The sequence below is a fragment of the Parasteatoda tepidariorum genome, chromosome 5 (assembly GCF_982258835.1).
Source record: "Parasteatoda tepidariorum strain Cologne lab strain chromosome 5, Ptep-v5.0, whole genome shotgun sequence".
Taxonomy (NCBI): Eukaryota; Metazoa; Arthropoda; class Arachnida; order Araneae; family Theridiidae; genus Parasteatoda; species Parasteatoda tepidariorum.
This window is the reverse complement of record NC_141759.1, coordinates 91,666,670-91,688,626: the sequence shown is the minus strand read 5'-3', so window position 1 is coordinate 91,688,626 and position 21,957 is coordinate 91,666,670. Positions and strand designations below refer to the sequence as shown.

Sequence of the window (21,957 nt, the reverse complement as noted above, 5' to 3'; positions counted from 1 at the left end):
AATACTGTCAGATATTTAAAGCTGTTTTATTTCTTCTTTACTTTAAGTGTAAATGTAGCCCAAACTAGAATTTCAAATTGGCAAAATAAAAAAATTCTGAAATCTCAGAGTTTAAAAGATAATTCACTCTAGAAATGATGTTCTTTCTTTCATTTTTTGAAAGAACACCATAATTTTTAAAGAACAGGATAAAAAAATTTTGTATTTTAATAAAAAATAACTATGAGTAAAAAATGACTATATTTTGCTACTAATTCAGACATTTGAAACATCGGAACACTGTGAAATAGGGAGGGGGGAAATTCCATTTTAAAAATAGTTAAAATCATGACAAATTTTGTTGAATATCGGAATTCATGACTTTCTATGATTTTTCATGACTTTCCAGGTGCGCAGATAACCTGTATATATATTACTAATTTCAAGTTAAAGAAGCATTTCCTGTTTACAAAAAAAAAAAAAAAAAAACTTTATGTACAGAATAGAACAGTATAAAAATTTTTTAATTATAAATGTAAGATTTTTTTTTTAATATACATATAAAAGAATATACATTCTGATATTATTGGTTATATTCTCCTGTTCTAAAACTTTTTTGTGTAGTTTACTTTTTAAAATTTTATTGATTTGGAAATTAGCTTTTACAATATCAATCAGTCATTGCGTAATTTTTCTTATTCTCAAAGGGAATATTCAAAAAAAAAATAATGAACGTTTCTTCCATCTTTGATGTGCAAGAAAGGCATTTTTTGAAAATAATTCTGCAGAATAGGAAGAAATAAAAACTTTGCAGAAAAAAAATCTTCACAAAAATTCTGCAGATAAAAAAAAATCAAAATTTTTTGCTTACCAAATAAAAAATCTTTCTGCAAGAACTATGAGACAATGTCATCGTGCTGCCACGGGGGTCTTACAGTTTTGGCATAGCAAAACAAATATAACGTTAAGTTGAACTTCTAAAACAGTGTCAAACCTCATGATTTTTTAATTTAGATAGAAAATATACAGAGCTTTTAGTTAAAAGTGCATCCAATTCAAATACTTATTAAAGTACCAATAACATTTGTAGAACACTTGATAGATTTAAACATTTAAAAAAAAAGTATCTTAATATAGAATTCAATTATTGATAAACAACTTTTTTATTCAATCACATTGCAGATGATTTACAAGAAATAATTAACACTATATGCTTGTTAACTTCATGGCAGTAGCACTAGTTTAACTATACAAATATATAGATATACTTCAAAAAAACATATATTTAAATTAATAGATACATATCACATACACTACTAGGAACATTTGAAAATAAAAAATAGATAGAAATTAGTTTCATGTCACAATAAACAAAATTCAAAATAAGTTAAAATGATCAATATAATTTATTATAAAATAATTTTATAAGTAATTTAAAAATAAAAACACCAATTTCTAAATTTTCGTCAAAATCGAAGGAAAAAAAATAAAATTACGACAAATATTTCAATGATAATAAGCATGATATGCAAAAAGTTTTATGAACAAGTAGATGAAATATTTATCCCTTAATTATCTAATCGAAGCACTTGATTCACAATGTGCTATATGTTCTCGTAAATGTTTGACTTCATTTTCAACTTTTGCATATTCATACTTTTTATTAATTAATTCACGTTTCAGATGATCAACTTCATTTATAATTCGACTCTTTTCTTCTTTGGACTTACATAACTCAGTTTCAGTTGCTGTCACTTTTTCAAATAACTGTCTATTTTTATTCACCAACCATTCTATTTCACTTTTTTGTTGCTCCATACCAATCTCGACACTTGATTTTTCTGTATGTAAGCTAACAAACTGCTGTTCCAAACGACTTATCCTATGGTCTTTTTCTTTCAATTGCTTTTTAAATTCTTTCATGAACTCTTCATGTGCTGCATTATCCCTTTCATTTTGGCATTTAAAATCATGTTCCGATTTGAGCTGCTGTTCAAGATTCACACATTTGGACACAAAAAAGGCAGTTACATTCTTTTGACGCTGCAGGTCTTCTTGCAAAGTTTTCATCACTTCCGACATTGATCCAGCATAGTTTTGAATGGTATTGTTTTCCGTTTGAATCCTTTCCTCATTAACATGTGTATGCGTTCCAGATGAAAATCCAACACCTTCTGCAGAAGAAGCAGATCCTGTTCTAGAAGCAGTTGAAATAACGGGTACTAATCCAACTCCAGAAGCAGTTGAAATAACAGGTATCGACCCAACTCTAGAAGCTGATGAAACATAAGGTGCGAATCTTATGCCAGAAGATGATGACACAACTGGTATTGATCCTATACCAGAGACTGTTGAAATGTGAGGTATGGATTGAACACCAGAAGATGATACAACTGGTATTGATCTGATGCCAGATGCTACTGAAATAACTGGCATTGATTGCACACTAGAAGATATTGATCCCACTCCTGAAACAGTTGGAATTATGGGTGGTGATTCCTCACCAGAAGCAGAATTAGAACTCCCAGATAAATTTCTTTCAAGACTAAGATAAGCATCTACTTCTCCAAAATCATCAATGTCTATATATTCCCTCAATAATTCCTCTCTTTGTTGGTTTTTGATTGAAAGTAATTCGCTAATGCGCTTTACCTCCGTGAGGTATATGTTATATTGATTCTTTATTTCCTCTAATGCACTATTTGAAGAATCCGTAAGATTCTCATCATTTATATCCAACTGTAATAAAGCTTTAAGAGAGCGAAGTATAGCAGCTTTATAGATAGCTTTACTCTGTGCAGAGCTAGTGTTGGTGTCACTTTCTTCCATCAAAGCATCGTATAGTTTTTTCAACTCATTTCGGAAGTGTCTTCGATAGCTGTTCATCTGTAACGCTTGAGTCTCTAGAGCATGCATCTCTTCTTTTAAATCGTCAACTTCATTTTCTTTTTGCCTAAGGGCTTGCTGCATGCTTACAATTTTTTCATTATAATCTCTGTTTAGATTACTCGACTTTAATTTTTTGTTTTCTTCTTTTAAACCCGTTATTTCATTCTGTAACTCGATTAGGTTTTCCTCTAGTGACTCATTGTGCTTGTTTGCCTCATCTAACTTCATTTGAAATGAAGATTTACTTGAATTTAAAGATTTTCTCTCTGTTTCACAAGTTTGTAATTTTTCCTCCAGAATTCTTTTTTCTTTCTCCAATCGGGTATTTTTATCACAAAGCTCCTGATTTTCATCCCTCATTTCATCACATTCTCTATTTAAATCATTCATCCTTAACTTTAGCGAAGAATATATGTCTTTATTTTTCTCCAGCAAAGCTTTTTCACTTTTAGCTTTACTTAAATCTATATATAACTGGCCATTATTTTCTGTCAATGCGGCATTTTGGGCTTGAAGATTTTCAATAAGAGTCTCGAGACTTTTGATGCTCTTTTCAGACACATTCAATTTTGTTTCTAATGATTTGATTCTTTTATCATTACTGCATGAATGTAATATGCAACTATCAGAAGAATCATTAGAGGATATTGAGGGAACTTCAAAACCTTGATCAGCGAAATTTTTTGCAGCAGGAAAATTGCTTCCAAAGTTAGTTGCAATTGCAGATGGAACTTGTGAACTTCTGTGGATTGGTATTTCCATTTGTCGTGCAGCTCTGACTGGTTGCGAATTTACAGACTCGTGACTGTCACTCTTCTGAAGACTACTCTGTAGTTCTAAAATAAAATTTTGTTGAGATTTGATATAATTACGAGCAGAATCTAATTCAGACTTTTTTAAGTCTAGCTGCTCTCTTAACTTTTCCAAGTCATCTTGAGCTGGATATTTGAAGTCAGAACGAGTGACAGGCAAATTATCATTGACAACTTGGACAGACTTATCAGTAAAATCAATCTTATCTCTTTCTGATTGTAACAGCTTTTGGGTCAGCTCAATGACTTTTTTCCGTAAGCATTCATTCTCATTTTTATACCCAGAAGACAGTTCTAAATTGTCTTGCAGATCTTTTTGTAACTGCAATATAACTTTATCTACTTCATTTTCTGATGATTGTTTGTCTTGAAAAGACGAATCAACTTTAATAATATTTTGAATAGATTCAGCAATACCATTTAACTTGTTTATAATATCATTATATTCCACTCTGATTACATCACGCCTCATGTGATCGCGATTCAAGCTGTGCTGGAATTTTTCATTTTCATTCAAAAATACATATTTGAGTTCATTAATATCATCAAACAATGAGTTTAAGCTATAAGTTGATTTACCATCCATTGGAGTGTTAATTCTCTTTTGCATCCTATCCAAAGAAATGTGCTTTGAACCAACTGGTATATTCTCTTTTGAATTGGAAGTTCCGGGAAAGATATCTGGTATATTTGTCTTGTCACTCAGACTCGCAATTTTATCATTTTTATTATTACATGATTGTATCTGGGACTCTAAGCTTTGAATTTCTTTCAATAAGCAATCAACTAACACTTCTGAAGGCATGTGTGACTTAGGTAAAAGTTTAGAAAGTCGATACATTTTGTTAGTCAAGTCTTTTTCAATTGCAGACAGTCTTGTAACCTCTTTAGACAAGTGAGCGACCCGTTTATCTTTGTGATCGATTATTCTTTCCAACATCAACTGCCGATCAGCATAGTCTCGATGTCCGACTTTTTTGTTGGTATACTGTTTTACACATTTAGATGATTTTTTTACGGGTGATTTTTTCGCAGAGAAATCTAAATGCACATTTGTGTCACAACACGGACATTGTTTTGATCTAAGAGCAATTATTTGATACTCTAATTCCTCGTTTTGCTGTAATGATTTTTTAAGCTGCAATTCAAAATGTTTTATTGTAATGTCTTTCTGACGGACAGCGTCTTCTAAGGAACTGTTAGAACCTAAACGAATTTTATCTTCCAGGATACTTTTAATCTTTTGATAATCTTGCACCTGTTTTTCTAGATCTTTTATACGGTTATTTGCTTGATGAAGAGCTACAGAGGACATCCTACTTTCTTCTTGAAAATTTTCAAATATAGTTCTCGCCATATTAATTCCACTCATAATGACAATTAATAAAATTTTATTTTCAGAATCATGTGACAAACATTTGATATATATAATCAGGAACAATTGAAATCAATCGTAATTTGTCAATAAAATTGCATAAATATTTACGTTTAGTCAGAATTTAAATTCTGCTACAAATTTTACGTAACGGTTAAAGTGAATTCTGCGAAAATTCAGTGAGAAGTTTTTTTTTGTGTATATTGAATTATTTTGGAAAAGAAAACCTCTTAAAATAAATTTAAAAAGGATCTATACTTTTAAATAAAAGTTTGATTCTGGATCTGAGAATTATATTGAAGGAAATAAACGGCATAAACAAAGCATGCAATCACTGTAACTTTAACTACTAAAGCCGGAGTTGAATGATTTTCATTTTTCATATTTGGTTGTCTTGATTTAATGGTAACAAAAACTTTTAAGATTCAATAAAAGATCACATTGTAATGGCTTCAGAACGTTATAGTTTCTCCTTAACCACCTTTAGGTAATTATTTCTTTCGCTTATTCCCTTTAGTTTTTGAAAAAACATCAATTTGCCATTCATGTCAACTGGTAAAAAAAAATTCCAGTTCTTTGATTACCCATTAGTTTTCCAATAATTATTATTGTCATAATGAAGTACCCTTTTCTTTCTCCTTACTCAACGCAATTATTATTGTGATTAGTTTTGTTGTCTATAATTATGATTCCTTTTACTGTATTAATTGAGATTTTTCAACTGAGAATTAAACAAATCAGCATCGAAAAATGCTGATCTATTTTATATTATCAGATGTGAGAAGATATGAATACTTAAGAGAAGATCAGTAATCAGGGGTCTGTCTAGGTTTTTCTGATCAGTACCTATTTTGTGAAAATTTAGACATAATTTGTGAAAAATTAAAAATTATATTTAAAAATCCAACACAAAAATATGACAAGAATATGGATTTATCATTTCTTAAGAAATACAGAAATAAAATTTTAAGAAAAAGTATTTTGTGAATCTACCGTTTTTCCTAAAATTAAATTTGTGAAACTACCGTTTTTCATAAAGTTGAATTTGTGAAGGTACCGCTAAACGTTAGTAAATTCGGTCAGAAAAGACCCCTTGTAATGCAAATATTTTTTTTTTTTCAAATTTGCCAACACAATGATAGACTAAAATTTATTTTCAAGACTAAAAGCTGTTTTTTCCTAATGATGTAGGAAAAGTTAGGACGTATTGGTGTAAAAAATTTACTTCTATTTATGCGTTGTTTTCTATAAGCTATAAAGAGGATATTCCTTGCATTTTAATTCAAGTACTATGGTAAAGTTGTTTTTGATTACTCTGCAATTCTATTTATTTTTATTATTTGCATGTTTTTTTTTTTAATTAATTTATTTCCATGTGTGTCTCTGTTCTCGTTTTCTACCTTTACCAATGTGCCAAGAGGGTTTTGTGCCTTTTTTTTTTTTAATGAAAAAAAAAATTAGTTGTGGTTTTCTGGGTGGTGTCTTCAAGTTGGTCTCTTTCTGTAATATTTTTTTCCCGTTTCTTTAATTTCTTAACTGCCCTTGCTCATCTGTTGTAAAAATTTGTGACTTTTTGGTGCTGATACTGTTACAAGAGATTTCTCTTTCTGATATATTATCTTTTGTATAAGTCAATTTCTTAAAAAAAAGTTCCAAAATGAGGCTCATATAAACTTTAAAAATATTATCTCAGATGATTCCAATGTAATTTTGAAACAACGGATCAAAACATTCTGATTTCTAGGTCTTTTTTTTTTTACCGAAAGTGGGTCTATGCGCATATTTATAGGCATTCCATCAATTATTAGACGAAAAAAGAGAAAAATTATGTTTGAAAAATAGAGGCAAATAATTATATACAACTATTTAAACAGTTGCATCAAAGATTAAGATTATTTTATCATTCTGATATTTATACAAAACTCAACAACAAAAAAAAATTGTTTAAATAGATCTGTAGTGCTTTTCTTACTTTTTTCTTCTTGCAATGAAAAATTATGCATTGTAAAAGACCCGTCATAACTTCCTTTTTAGGTTCAGTCTAATGACAGCTGAAAACAAAATAGTAGGTAGAAAGAATGTCAATGTGAATTAATACTAACTATCATTAAGACTGAAACAAATTGTCAATTTATTTAAAATCTAATCCAAAACAATTTATTTAAAACATATAAATCTAGAAAGACAATTAAAAAAATATATACAATATAACAATCTTTAACTCAAGCTTACGTATTCTTGTGGTACAGAATGAGAAATAATGTCTTGTTTCAACAGCAAATGAACAAAACCTACGAACAGCAAAGGAAAAAAGATCAGCCTAAAACTTTCTTATTGTCGTTAATTAATGTATGAGCAGTCACCATCATAAAACAAAAGAGAGGAGTGCTCCGGAAAAAAAATCCAGATTTTTCCATAACCGCACTCCGAAAGTTTACAGAAATTCTAGGTCCAGAAGTTTCACGAAATCACCTATCACATTTATGTATAAAAATTCTTGTATATTTTATTTAAAAATATTAGAACTAGAATTTATACTTGGCGTCTTTCATTTGTAAGTATTTTTTCTGATAGAAAAATAAATGTGATTAGAGATAAAAGTAAACTTAATAATTATTCACTTAAATTATGCTGTATATACCTAATTTATTTAGAAATTAATGTTTTTAAAATAGCAATGATTTAAATTTATAAATACATTCATTTTTTGAAATGCATCATAAATGATTTTACTCAAGAAATTTTCAGGTTTTTTGAGTTTGGCTCACAATCACCCCTGGAGAATGATTCTATTACAATAGATCAAAGAGGAACTGCAATAGAAGAACTTCTATTACAAAGATCAACAGAGGAACTTCTATTACAATAGATCAAAGAGGAACTGCAATAGAAGAACTTCTATTACAAAGATCAACAGAGGAACTTTTATTACAATAGATCAAAGAGGAACTGCAATAGAAGAACTTCTATTACAAAGATCAACAGAGGAACTTCTATTACAATAGATCAAAGAGGAACTGCAATAGAAGAACTTCTATTACAAAGATCAACAGAGGAACTTCTATTACAATAGATCAAAGAGGAACTGCAATAGAAGAACTTCTATTACAAAGATCAACAGAGGAACTTCTATTACAATAGATCAAAGAGGAACTGCAATAGAAGAACTTCTATTACAAAGATCAACAGAGGAACTTCTATTACAATAGATCAAAGAGGAACTGCAATAGAAGAACTTCTATTACAAAGATCAACAGAGGAACTTCTATTACAATAGATCAAACCAAAAAAAAATCCTATTTAGTAATTATCTAACATATGCGCTGAATTGTCAGAACGCAGTATAAACTCTGTAGTTTAAACCTCAGTTCCACAGTTTACGTAAACCCAGTCTAAGCAAAAAACTAGGCTGAATTGCTCAAACATAGTTTTGCCGATGTTCAACGAGACTAGAGCAAGACCAAGCTGATCGGATGTATCTGCACTGATATTTTGCCTTTACCCAATCAGGTGGAAGGAGTAGCATCTGTCACTATTTGGAAAAGCCTTGGAATATTTTGTTTAAATTTTTTTGTGAAATGCAAAAATAAACAAAGCTATATTGGATTCATTACATAGTTAATCAAGAAAGAAGTATTTTTCATGACATAAAATTTGGTTTTGTTAAATAATAGTTCGTAAGAAACATTTTTATGCAAATATTATATTTTAAACATTGAGCAATGAACATTGGCCTGTATTCTATTTCAAATAAAACTATTCTAACTTATTTTAGAAAGAAAATTTTAAGACATAATAGGTTTTTAAATAAGGATTTTACATGTAAAGTAAGAAATCTGAATAAAAATTGCTTTATAAACAAAACAGATAACACGTTTGCTTGTTTTATTAATTTCTCTACCTATGATTTTAAACTTAAGATGAATTGAATGTGTTACCAAACTGCAGCTAATAAAATAATCTGTTTTTTTTTTTTTTTTAATCTATATAAATAAAGGTGAGTGAAAAATAAATTTTCTATCATCAGGGGTTTGTCTAGGTTTTTCTGAAAGGTACCTATTTTTTGAAAATTCAGACATAATTTGTGAAAAATCAACGCAAAAACATGGTAAAAATATAGATTAATCGTTTCTTAAGGAATACAAAAATAAAATTTTAAAAAACAGTATTTTGTGAAACTACCGTTTTTTAGTAATTTTGCTTATACTCTGAAAATAACCTTTCACAAGATTTAAATGGTATACAAAAGATCCAAAGAGATTGGAAAACAAAACAACTGACCAATTTTTTTTTATATATATATACTGTTTGTATTAGAATTCATTTATAAATGCTTATTTAAAAATTTCTATTTGCATAAGTACTGGATTATGAGACTTAGTGTTAAGTAGATTACCATTACCTATCTATTTTACAATGTTTATTAAGTCACTCGTGCAATCTTGAAAGACCTGTGATTTTTTAAATTGTTCGTTAGCAGAGAAGATTTATAGATTGTAACCTATGTATCTGTACCAAATTTTAGCCACAACCAGGCAAGGAAGAAAAAGAGTATGAACTTAAGGGGCAAGCTATTAATCCTTCCTGGGTAAACAACTACAAATTTTTTGAAGATAGTTTTGTTTCTTTTGGCAATTGTTGTTGACACAAACAAGTACCATATAGGAGTATTACCTATTTATAAATTTTTTCTAAAATAGATAATTTTAGTAAGATAAAATAGCACAGTGTATGATATATATTATCTGGTTAATTCTTCTGTGCTCTAAACTTTTTCTCAGCAAATTCTATACTCTGTTCAGTGAAAACTCATAGTAATGATGTACAGGTATGAACGGAGGCAAATGGTATTTTGAATTTTCAAAACTTTGACCAATTGCTTAGGTACTGTTTGGTCAGAAAACTATTGTTTTGTAAGCTGTTTTGAAATACTAAACTCAAGCTTATTTTATCTCTTACAGTCCTTCTGGTAAACTAGTCCAGATTGAATATGCTCTGGCAGCTGTTGCGGCTGGAGCTCCTTCTGTTGGCATAAAAGGTATTGTTTTATTTTTAAAAAAGTTCTAGAAAATTGAAATAAAAGTTTACTATAAACTCTAATCATGCTTTTGTTTTAATTTTGTAATTTATAGTTAGAGTCGAATTATAACAAATACTTATGTTATGTGTGGGTAATCAAGCTTATAAGTACTGGTTAGCAAATAAACCATATTTTTTAGGGCTAAAACAGTACTTTTATTGATCTTACTAGTACTGTGGTGATACTTTTAACAAATGATGTAACAAAATAGTGATTTGGCCAAATGCCAGGGTTTGAAAAAACCCAACCCGCCTGGGCTTTATTGAAAAAACCCGGGGAAAATTGGGTTTTTTCATTTAGTGCTCATAAATTTTACTGTGAAAATATTTTTATTTATTAAATAGTATTGTATAAGTAAACACTAAAATTTCATCTGACTTTTACCTGTAATAAAATTAAACTGGAATAAATATTTAATGGTCTTCAATGTTTTTATAATACGATTAATAGAAAGTGAAATTAAAATTATGTATAATTATAAAGAGTATCAGTTACTTGTCCCTTTTTTCAATTATTTAGATAAATATATGCATTTTAACTTTATAGTTTCAAAAAACAAATTAATCTTAAAATTATTAAAAAGCATATATAAAAAGTTATAGCTCATTTTTTTAAAATCAGATAATAAAACTTTAAATTTGTTTATTGTTGTTTAATGTATCACTTAATAAATTTTTTTTTGTTTGATTTCAATATTTTTAAACATGATTAAAAGAAACAAAATAAATTGTATTCAAATGAAATCTTAAAAATATTTAAAAAATCTTAAAAGTAATATTTTAATTTTTAACTGTTTTTTAATTGTGATAAACTTTCTCCAAATAGTTAAAAATTGTCAGCAGATGTTAAGAGTTAACTTAAAAAAAAAGGTCAATTTTTTCCTTTATTATTATTATTATCATACAACAGATTCAAAGTGTCTACATTTCTCTCTTAGATGGCAATACACTTTTACGAGTTTTGTAGCTTTATCTATTCCTAATCTATTTCGAAGTTTACTCTGCACCAAACCGAAAGTTGAAAAGTGTCTTTCGATAGAGACAGAAAATGCTGGTGCTGAGTGCAAAGAATTGACAGAAATTTTGTGGAAGCTAGGAATTTTATTTATTTACTTATTTATTTATTTTTTTTTGCCATAATTTTCCACTATTTTTTGATGAAAACTGTTCAATAACAGTGTCAAGCATCATTGATTTTGGAAAGTATTCAGGATCGGAAATTTTGGATGCCATAACACGTGGCAGAAATTCTGGATGATGCTTAGAAAGACAGCTTTCTGCTAATTGGTCTTGTTCATCATTTAAAAATTGTCCCCTTGTTTTGGGATCCAGGATGCATATGCTGATAAATGATGTGGCTGAACAGCCTGATCTTTTAACAAAATGTTTATGGGATTCTAATTCATCACACGATAGTAAGTTAATTCATTTTTCAACAGGTTCTGAAATTGAAATGTTTTCTGGTTGAAGCTTTTTTAAAGCTTCAGAAACAATTGATATCTGTTTTTCCCAATTGATAGTTTATTGGTAAAGCCCAACATTATTTAATTTTTTTGACATATAAAATTGTTCAAGAACAATCTCTTCATATTTATGGTAATTATTGGCAAAAGTTTTTACACGCTCACAATATGAATTCCACCTAGTATCATTAGTCATCAAGCAGTTTTTTTCATTTGCCCATCCATGTGCTTGATGCACATTTCTAAAATATTTGTTAACTTCAACGATATGTCCAATGATAGTATTAGGAGATACTTCTTTTTGAACCAAATTTTAAAAAAAAAACAATTTGTGAAAAAAACCACCAAGAGGGTTTTTTCAAAGTGGGCCCACTTGGGGAACCCTGGTTATATGTATTTTGTATTAAGTTTAAATGGCGCATTATCACTAATACATATTTGAATCTTCTTTATTTTTAAGTACATAACGTTTCATAATTTTTTAACTCAAGAATTATAAAATATAAATGCAGTAATATAAAAGGAACAAGTTTATTAATCTTTTTGTTTCACACACATTTATTTACTATATTTATTAAACATATGGATATTACCCATTATAAAATTATAATCTGTAAATATTTATAATCAGTAAAAACTAAAATTTCATCTGACTTGAGTTAAATAAAAAACTGAAATAAATATTTAATGGTCTTACATGTTTTCTATAATAAGATTAATAGAAAGTGAAATTAAAACTACGTATAATTATAAAGAGTATCAGTTACTTGTCCCATTTGTTTTCAAATAATTAACCCTAGAAAAGGATTTCATTTTTAGATAAATAATTTTAAAAAGTTCTCCTATAAAAAGTTTTAGCTTTTTTTTTCTTAAGCTAGAAAATAAAACTGTTTAAATTTGTTAATGTATCACTTGGTAAAAAAAGAAAAAAATTGTTTCTTTTCAATTTTTTTTAATATATTATATTATTATATTACCTGTATGTATTATATTACCTGTTTATTAATACATAAAGCATGCAACTATAGTTGAAAAATTGATCTTTTCAGACTATATTATTTAAATTTTTATTTGATTTAATATCATTAAAATATTACTTTTTTGAAAAAACCCACTTGATGTTTTCAATAGCACCTACTATAAAAATTATATGAATATTTGAGTTTCTTTTACTTTACTAATATTAAAAACTTAATCATATTAATCATGCAACTCTATTTGACAAATTTATGCTGCACAATAAATTATATAATAATAAATGTGAAACAATAAGTTCTAGTAAAAAAAAAATTTTTTTTTTGAAAAAACCCACTTATCGTTTCAAGTGGGTTTTTTCAAGGTGGGCCCACCCAATAAAACCCGGGCGGGTTTTTTCAAAGTGGGCCCACTTGGCGAACCCTGCCAAATACTGAATATTCGGCGGCCAAAAGGCAACTCTTTTTATTTATTTTAAGAAAATTATTAATAAATATTGTTTTTTATGTAGAAATAAGATTAGTCATTATTAAATAATGATCAAAACTTAGCTGTATTATTGGTATGAGATAAAGGAGAAAAAATTTAAATAGAAATGTTTAAAATAACTAGATATTAATGAAGTTAGAAATATTTAAGATTAAAGAAACTAAAGTTGAAAGGAAGAAAATGAAATAGTAAAAATAATCCTCTTAATTCTTAAAACAAAATTTTAATGTCTATCAGAAATACTTAAAAAAGTTTTGAATACTGTTACCATAATAAACGCCTGTAAAACAGAAAGATTGTATACAAGAAACAAAAGAGAAGAGTCAATCTTAATTTCTGAAAGAAAGTGAAGATTAAAGTTTAATAGAAGCCCTCTTCATTTCTGCGTCATACTGAAAATTTCGGTAAAATCATAAGTTTTTCTCTTTTTTTTTTTTTTTTTTGAAAAAGGGCTAGATATTAGCGAAAATAAAGATCGTTTTTAAACAAAAGTTATGATATGAAAAATAAACCTAAGTATCTTAGTTTAACTTTTTCAGAGAAAACAACAACAAAAAATAATAATGTTCATTAAACGGTGTAAAAATCTGTAATAAAAGCTGCAAAAATAGCGCAACTACACAAGCCGCATGGATTTATACATTGATTGATACTGTTGTTTATTTGTTATTTTTATTGAATAAAGGTGTTTTGTTGTTTGTTTACCTTAATGACCTACATTCCGGACTTGCTGAAGTCCTGAAGATTTCAGATATGGGCAGTGTTTTCACTACAGCGCGAGAACGCGAGAATCTCGCATATTTTTTTCTTTTCTCGCATTAAAAAATGGTTACCGCGAGAAATTCGCGCATTCTATAAATCTATTTAAAAATTCGCGAATTTCTCGCATTTTCGAGAAAAGCTTAGAATTATGCCATTTAGAATAAAATCAGTTTCACTTTTCCTGGATCTTTCATTATTTTCAACATCTGCCCCCTTATCTGGCATTTTCGAAAAAAGCTTAGAATTATGCCATTTAGAATAAAATCTGTTTCACTTTTCCTGGATCTTTCATTATTTTCAACATCTGCCCCCTTATCTGGCTTCCCTATTTACCAGTATTGTTCAAAACCTTTTCGAACAACAGAACACAACCACAGAACCCCTTTCAGAACACATTTCTCTGCAACCACATGTTTACCGTAGGTTAGGTTTCTTCATGTAAGACGTTCAAACTTTTTATGTGTTAATGTAAGATGGACAAATACCTTGTAAAGGCAAAATCTTCTATGATGATGCACCTAAAATATTCAATGCTTTAAAAAATAGAAGACATTAAAAATGTATTATAATTAAAGAAATTATTTTTTTTTTTTTCAAGAATTTTTGTGTTTTTTTAGTTTTTAGAAATCTCACTTAAGTTTTTGAAATCTCACCCTGTTTTTGAGAAAGGGTGAGAAATTCTCACCCATTTTTTTTCTATGATGAAAACACTGTATGGGACTTTCCAACTGTAATAAAAATATCTCTGATAAAGCTTTTTGATTATCTGCAGTAAAAACTCTTAATCCTGGCTGATATAATTTCTAATCTAGTTTATGCTTTTTCTTTTTTTATTGATTGGTTTTTGAGTAACAAAATGTTAAATTTCAACTTTTTAATTATTTGACTAATACTCAATTTATAATGCTTGTTCAGAGTCCTGCAACTTTTTGAAAGTTGCTTCGAACTTCGCAATCATTCCAATGGTTGATAACTTCTAATTATTAAGTTTTCTTGTGATATTTAGTGTCTTTTTACACTCTATTAAAGCGTTCAAATTTCAAAAACTAAATGGAATATTCCATTTCTTCAAAAGATGCAGTTTTTTGCTGAAATAAAACAGCCATTGTGAGTAGACACTTATTTGCATGTTTTTTATTTGCTTCGATTGTGACTCTCGATACTTGGACGACTGCAATTGAAACATTATACTTAAGGTGTGATGTTTCGATAATATTATTCTATCAAAATCAGATGTGGAATTTGTTTTTGTTAATGAGTTTATTTCATAGTGTTACATCTACTTTCATTATGCATTCCTTATGTCAGCAACGTAATTATTTCTAATTTTCTATTTATGTTTTGCAGCTTCAAATGGTGTTGTCTTAGCAACTGAAAAAAATTACAAATCAGTTCTGTATGAAGAACATAGTATACACAAAGTTGAAATGGTTACAAACCACATTGGAATGATTTACAGCGGCATGGGACCTGATTACAGGTATTACCTTTTCCAAGTGTTTCAACCTTAAACACAGTGTTTTGTCATTGTTCATATCTTTACCTCGTGAAGTAATCAAGGTATTTTATAAAGTAGAGTAGTGCTAAATTTAAGATTGTTATGGACATAATAGTTAATTTTTCACCACTGATTAATCCTAAATGATCTCAGTAAATTTAAGGGTGTATTTGACATCTTTTATGGTGTATTTCTATATCAGTTTTGTTTTGGTTACGTTTTACAAGGTTGTTATTCAGTGTTGTGTTTGTTATGCTATAAGCGTGTGGTCTCCTCTCCTCTGCAGAGGATCAAAACTGTTATGGTACAGGGGTCGCATTCCCCCTAAAATTCCTGAAACTATGTGCAAACCCTAAAAATCTGATAACATTTTGTTGGTGTTCCTAAAAAATTAGAGTTATAGGTTGAATATAAATAAAAAGGCAATAATCTAAAATATAAGAATTTAACTACATTAATTAAAACTGTTTTAATTTTGCCACATGGGAATTCTGATCCTGAGAGAGGTTTTTTGATAAATAAAGCAATGCTTAATGTGAGTCAGCATGAGAATACTATTATGTCTCTTAGACTAATCAAAGATACCATTCGAAATTATGGAGGAGTGTTGACGATCACCACAACACTATTTAGGGCAGTAAAAGAATCTCACAAATCATATCAAGAATATATTAGAAAAATGATCATGATTAGTTTGTTTTTCTCTAACTTCTAATATAAATTGCTGATTTGAAATCTAATAATATCACACAATAGTTTTTCTTAATAAAGTAAGGTAAAGGGTAATAATAAAGTTTTGATTAAGAAGGTAAAAATTAAATAAAAATCCAAGTTGGTGTTAATTTATTTTTTCTCTTGATTTATTCTCACTTTTGCCTGTTCCTGAATTATGCACTTAATTTCTGATAGGTAATATGTAAAGTTGAAATTTTATTTTTACACTTTAGAGATTTCATTCTTGACTTAATAAATTTCAGAGCTTTATTTTATGGCTTGCAATTATTTATGATATGTGTGGATGAATTGTAATAATCTTCTGTTATGTAATAAACTACCATGTAATCTGTTTTTATCCTAGCAAAATCATGTATTACCCCTAAAATTTTTTGAAAAAAGTTCCTAAAATTACCATAAAATTTTTAAAAACTTTGCTGCTACCCCTGATGGTATGTCTTCGAATCATCCTCAAAGAGGTTTCCCCTGCAGTTGCCTATAGCCCATTGTGCAGCTCTAATGGAATCGTTCCATTCATAATCAATACATTCCATTGGAATGTAAATGAATTGCTACTTCTACAATCCAGAGGTGATTCAGCTCCGGAAAGAAATCCGGACTTCCGAATTTTTCGCTAATCGCCATCCGAGGATCCAAGACCCAGATCATCAATCACGTTTATGTATAAAAATAAATATTAGGACTAGAATTTATGCTTGGCATTTCTTTCATTTGTAAATGTATTTTGTGGTAGAATAATAGATGTGATTAGAGATAAAAGTAAACTTATACATAATTATTTTAAATTATGTTGCATATAACTTATTTAGAATTTCATGCTGTGAAAATATCGATGATTTAAATTTATAAAGACATCTAATTTTTTTAAAAGGATCATTAGTGATTTTACTCAGGAAATTTTCAGGATTTTTGAGTTGAGCTTACAATTACCCCTTACAATGTGTGTGTGCATGTGTACCACCAATCACCAATGCAATAAATACAAAACTTACTCTTGCATTAGCCCAAAGTCCAAATTATTTAATTTTGCAAAAACATTTATTTCCAAGCTTGCTCTTATGTAAAGAAAAAGTGTCTAATTTCTTTCTCTTTTTTTTTCTTTCTAGATTATTAGTTAGACGAGCTCGTAAATTAGCTCAACAGTATTATTTGAGGTATGGAGAGCCTATTCCAACCAGTCAGCTAGTTCAAAGAGTTGCCTATATTATGCAAGAATATACTCAATCGGGGTAATTTTTTTTCATTCATTTTAAATTCTGCATGTAATTGTCTGCAATAGTATTCATAACTGTAGTATAGTCATCATTATTTGATTAAACTGTTTTTATGCTTATTTTCATGTTTTCTTATCTAAATAAAAGTTAACATTCAGTTTGGTATTGTGTAACCGAGTAATTTACTCAATAGAAGTACTAAACTCACATAAGAAATGTGACTTGTGCTCTAATGTGTTTATAATTATTGTATGTGCTGTCCGTCATTTATTTTTAATTTAAAACTAGTCCATTACCTTTTTTGTAAGCGAGCTGCAAAATGTAGAGAGTGCAATATTGAGGTCTGATACTGACCACCTATAAGTGACTTTTCTATTTCAAATCAAGGATTAATTCGATGCAATTATTAAAAAAAATTCATTAAGTAAGAAACAATTTGAAAACTTCTTTAATGTTTGAGTTGAAAATCATGGGAAAAAAATCATGAACTTCAATTATTGAGTATTTATTTTAAAAAATGAATCTTGTGAATTTTCAACTGTAAATGTTTTAATTAATTTTTTTTTTTTTTTTTTAATTTTTTTTTTCTCATTTTGATAGCTTCAGAGCATTTTGCTTGGCATTTACTATAATATCTGCTTTAAAAAAATTATCAAAAACAAAATTAATATCTTACTAAACTTGTCTTTAAAAAATTGCAGTGAAATTTTAACCCATATAAAAAAATTTTACTTTAATAAGTAATAATTAAATTTGTAGTATTAATGACATTAATATTTATCTTTTTTTTTAATTATACTATTATTTTTTATGAGCAGCATTTCCTCCTTCAGTGTTAATTTTATGAAATAAAAATTTTTTTTCACTGTGTTAAACTTTGCACTTTATTGGTTGTATAGTCGTGAGAAAAGATTGAACAAAGTTGTAGTGAAATATTTATTGAACTAAAAAAAAAAAAAACTTTCTGAAAATGAAGCTTCTTTGCTTACACTTGAAAGTACTATGAATTAAGTTCCTTAAATTTGTTTTAATTATTAAAATAGTCAAAGTTGGGTAAAACAGTTTCCTTTGAAACTTTAAAAATCAAGCTTTGTTTGTTCATTTAAATCATACAAGTAGAGAAGTATGCACTTGGATGCATTTTGTTTCATTTATTGATTGATTTGATTTGAATTTTCAGTGGTGTGAGGCCTTTTGGGGTTTCTCTTTTGATTTGTGGATGGGATAGCGACAGACCATACCTGTTTCAATGTGATCCCTCTGTAAGTTTTGGTTTTGTTTCTCTCTTATTGTTATTACTTTCAATTTCTAGCAATCTGAAAGTGACTTGTTAACTTTTGTTTTATTTTGAGAAGTTTGAAAAAAAGTTAAATTTTATATTTTTTAGGGTGCCTATTTTGCTTGGAAAGCCACTGCAATGGGAAAGAATCATGTGAATGGAAAAGCCTTTCTTGAGAAAAGGTAATTTTATTTTGCTCACAATTATAGTCTTTTAAATAAGTTGAAATACCAAAGGTGAAAAATCTAATGGGATTTTCCACTTTTTGTATCCCCTCCTCTCCAATTGGAACCCCCGCAAACCTAATGCCAGCAAGGCACTTTATTTTATATTAGCAAATAGCAATATCGATCTTTTTTTTCTTTCCCTTATGTATGTTTAACTTTATGATTTCTAAGTCTTCTTCTTTTTTCATTGTGGGTGGGGAGAACTGCCACTGGCAAATTATAAGTCATATACAGTGTTTATTTTTTCTTTTAATTTCTAAAAAAATGTTTTATTTATTAGGTATGGTATGTCCAAAGCAAATTTCTTTTAACTGCTAACTATGTGTCCTTAAAATAATTCCCCCTATGTTTAATTGTAAAAATATGATCCAATTCAAATATATTCTTACTTGTTCTCATTCTGAAAAATTCAGTATAAAGGTTCAAATAGGAACATAGATTTACATGAAACCATTCAGATACCACGTCTCAAATAATTTTTATTTATTTTAGTATTTATAGTTTATTATATTAAATTTTATTTAATCATTTTTGATAACACTACCTATCAAGATTCATTTCTGAATGAAATGTATGCATGAGCATTTAAAATATTTTTTGTCCTTAAAATTTACATATATGTGTGTGATATATTAGATATATCAGATACATGGAGATATTTCTAACACAAATTTTCGTATGTTACTGATATATCACCATTTCATGGAATTCACACTTTTGTTTAATCAAAATATACATTACCCATCAATTATTAAGATCATGTTTGTTTTAAGAAAAAAAATTTTTCTTGCCCTTCCATTTTCATAAGAAATGCATACCTGCCAGGTCTCCTGTTTACCTGTATATTCTCAAATTTCTCCGTATTTGTTGAAGAAATTTTTTAAAAATTAATTTTGGCATTAAAATATCCACTGATGGCAAAAAAATACTTATCTTATTTCTCAACAGATTGTGCTTTTACCAATTCTGCAGTATGTTGAGGGTTAATAGTTTACGGAATTATAAATAATGGTTTAAAAGAAATCTTCTTTATATTAAGATTTATATACATATTTTTACTTCGCTAATGTAAGTGGTTATAATTTCCCATTTTGAATTTTCTTTTTGACTTACATAATTGTGCATGATGTATCAAAACTTTACTTGTAGCCTAAAAAGTGTAAAATCTCCATTATTTTATTTCTCCAATGTTGTCATGTATGGAAATGTAGTAAAGACCTGTAACATTCCTTTTGTTCTAGGAGGTCGAAGTGAAATTATTTATTTATAACAAAACTTGAGAAAACTGACAATTCTATATATTCAAATAAGGAAAATCTGAGTTTTTTTATTTTTTTAAACACTTGCCTTGTTAAAATTTAATTACATAAAACAGTGATATTGATTTTATGAAAGAGTTGGTTTTAGCATATATATATATATATATTATGATTCCATTCTTGCAGATTAGATTTTAAAAAATGGCTGATTTTTAATAGAGTGATTTTATTAGTGACCTTGATTCTTTACACAGTAAATCAGGGCTAATGTGTTGAAAAATTTTCTTTTTTCATAAATAGACAAAAGAAAGATAATTTTTCTGATCTGGGCCTAGAATAAAGAAATCTTCATTCAAGGAAAGGAAAAAAAATTCCTTTCAACCTTTATTCATTTTTAAAAAAATGAATAAAAGTTGTCTGAAGCCTAGGACTAAATTTTCCTTTTTTGTTTGTTAAGAAAATAATTTTAATATATTTTTTTTTAAATATTAACTATTTTATATGTTATATATTTTTTTAAATATAGTTATAGGACAATAAATATTTTTCTTTATCTGAGAAGTATTAAAATAATAATAATGTATATGCTCTTAACTTGCATGATCTACCAGCTTGAATTCACACTTTATTTATTTAAAAAAAAATGAAAAAAGGTTGTCTGAAAGCCTAGGACTAAATTTTCCATTTTTGTTTGTTAAGTAAATAATTTTAATGTATTTTCTAAACATAGTTAAAGGACAATAAATATTTTTCTTTGTTTTTTTCATTATCGGAGAGATATTAAAATAATAATAAATATGATCTTAACTTGCATGATCTACTAGCATGAAATTTTACGTTGCTGTACACACCGACCCTAATAACTTAGATGAAATTTGAAACTCTGCATAACTAAATTCTATAATCTTAATGCATATAGTGTAATTTAAAATTTTTGTTTTTATTAAATTTTAGATATAATGAAGAATTAGAGTTAGAAGATGCTATTCACACTGCTATATTGACACTTAAAGAAGGTTTCGAAGGACAGATGACTGCTGACAACATTGAGATTGGCATTTGTAATAAAAGCGGTTTTAAGCGCCTCGCTCCTTCAGAAGTGAAGGATTACTTAACACAGCTATAAATTAATGTATTTTTGTTGATGTTCTATGCTTAACTCTTTCTAATAAATAATTTTTTTTTAGTACTATTGTTTTTTTTTAAATGTTTTGAAACTTATATATGTATCTTATCAGATAGTCTTAGCGCTATCCAGCATAAAAGCAACTGGACCAAAATCGGAAATAAAAACTATTTTGCCAATTCTCAACAATCTTAAACAGATTTTCTAACTTTCGCCTGGCAGGGCTTCAAGTGCTGCGCATTTTGCGCCAAACCGGTATATTTGCGCATTACTGCGCAGAAACGGCATTTTATGTTAAATTTGCGTCGAATCTGCTCCAAAAAAATTTCGGGGACCAACTAAACATTGCCAAATTTTAATAGCATAAGAATTTTTTTTTCTCTTGTTGATTTCATCGTTATTAAGGTGCCATCGTCTTCGTCAATAGCAAGCTAGTGGCCTTCTTGCGCTATTCGATTTATAGATTAGTACCATGATCTTTGAATTAACTAGGGGACCATCCACTAAGTACATATTTTCATGTTGATCCTCAGAACAGTCAAGAATCACAAAGCTTCATAACCTCAAACTTTCCATCTCCCTTTTATTCATTTCATTTAATAAAGATAAGAATTAATTGAGTTTCATAAAGTAAATTTTTTATCTGAGGGACCATCCACTAATTGCATATTGTTTTTAAACAATTATTTTACTTTATTACTTTTTTTTACTTATTGCATTTTATTGTTGTATTATTACCTTCAAAATTTTCAGTGCTCTTATTTTGTTTTAGGAAATAACTTAATAATATTTAGAG

General features: G+C 28.2%; 1 protein-coding gene across 1 annotated transcript; it reads left to right on the top strand.

Moving 5' to 3' along the window:
- The first annotated feature begins 5,382 nt into the window (after positions 1 to 5,382).
- Prosalpha2 (proteasome alpha2 subunit) lies at positions 5,383 to 21,219 on the top strand. Its single transcript, XM_016052160.5, has 7 exons — positions 5,383 to 5,542; positions 10,017 to 10,093; positions 15,171 to 15,303; positions 17,163 to 17,285; positions 18,451 to 18,532; positions 18,658 to 18,731; positions 20,990 to 21,219. The coding sequence occupies exons 1-7, from the start codon at positions 5,502 to 5,504 to the stop codon at positions 21,159 to 21,161; spliced, it is 702 nt and encodes a 233-aa protein (XP_015907646.1). The 5' UTR covers positions 5,383 to 5,501; the 3' UTR covers positions 21,162 to 21,219.
- Positions 21,220 to 21,957: the final 738 nt, after the last annotated feature.

Excerpts from the sequence above, each read along its gene's own strand:
- Prosalpha2 (XM_016052160.5), top strand. The coding sequence starts at position 5,502 with ATGGCTTCAGAACGTTATAGTTTCTCCTTAACCACCTTTAG. Across the intron at positions 15,304-17,162 it reads GGCATGGGACCTGATTACAG|ATTATTAGTTAGACGAGCTC; the intron begins GTATTACCTTTT and ends TTTTCTTTCTAG. Across the intron at positions 18,732-20,989 it reads AAAGCCTTTCTTGAGAAAAG|ATATAATGAAGAATTAGAGT; the intron begins GTAATTTTATTT and ends ATTAAATTTTAG.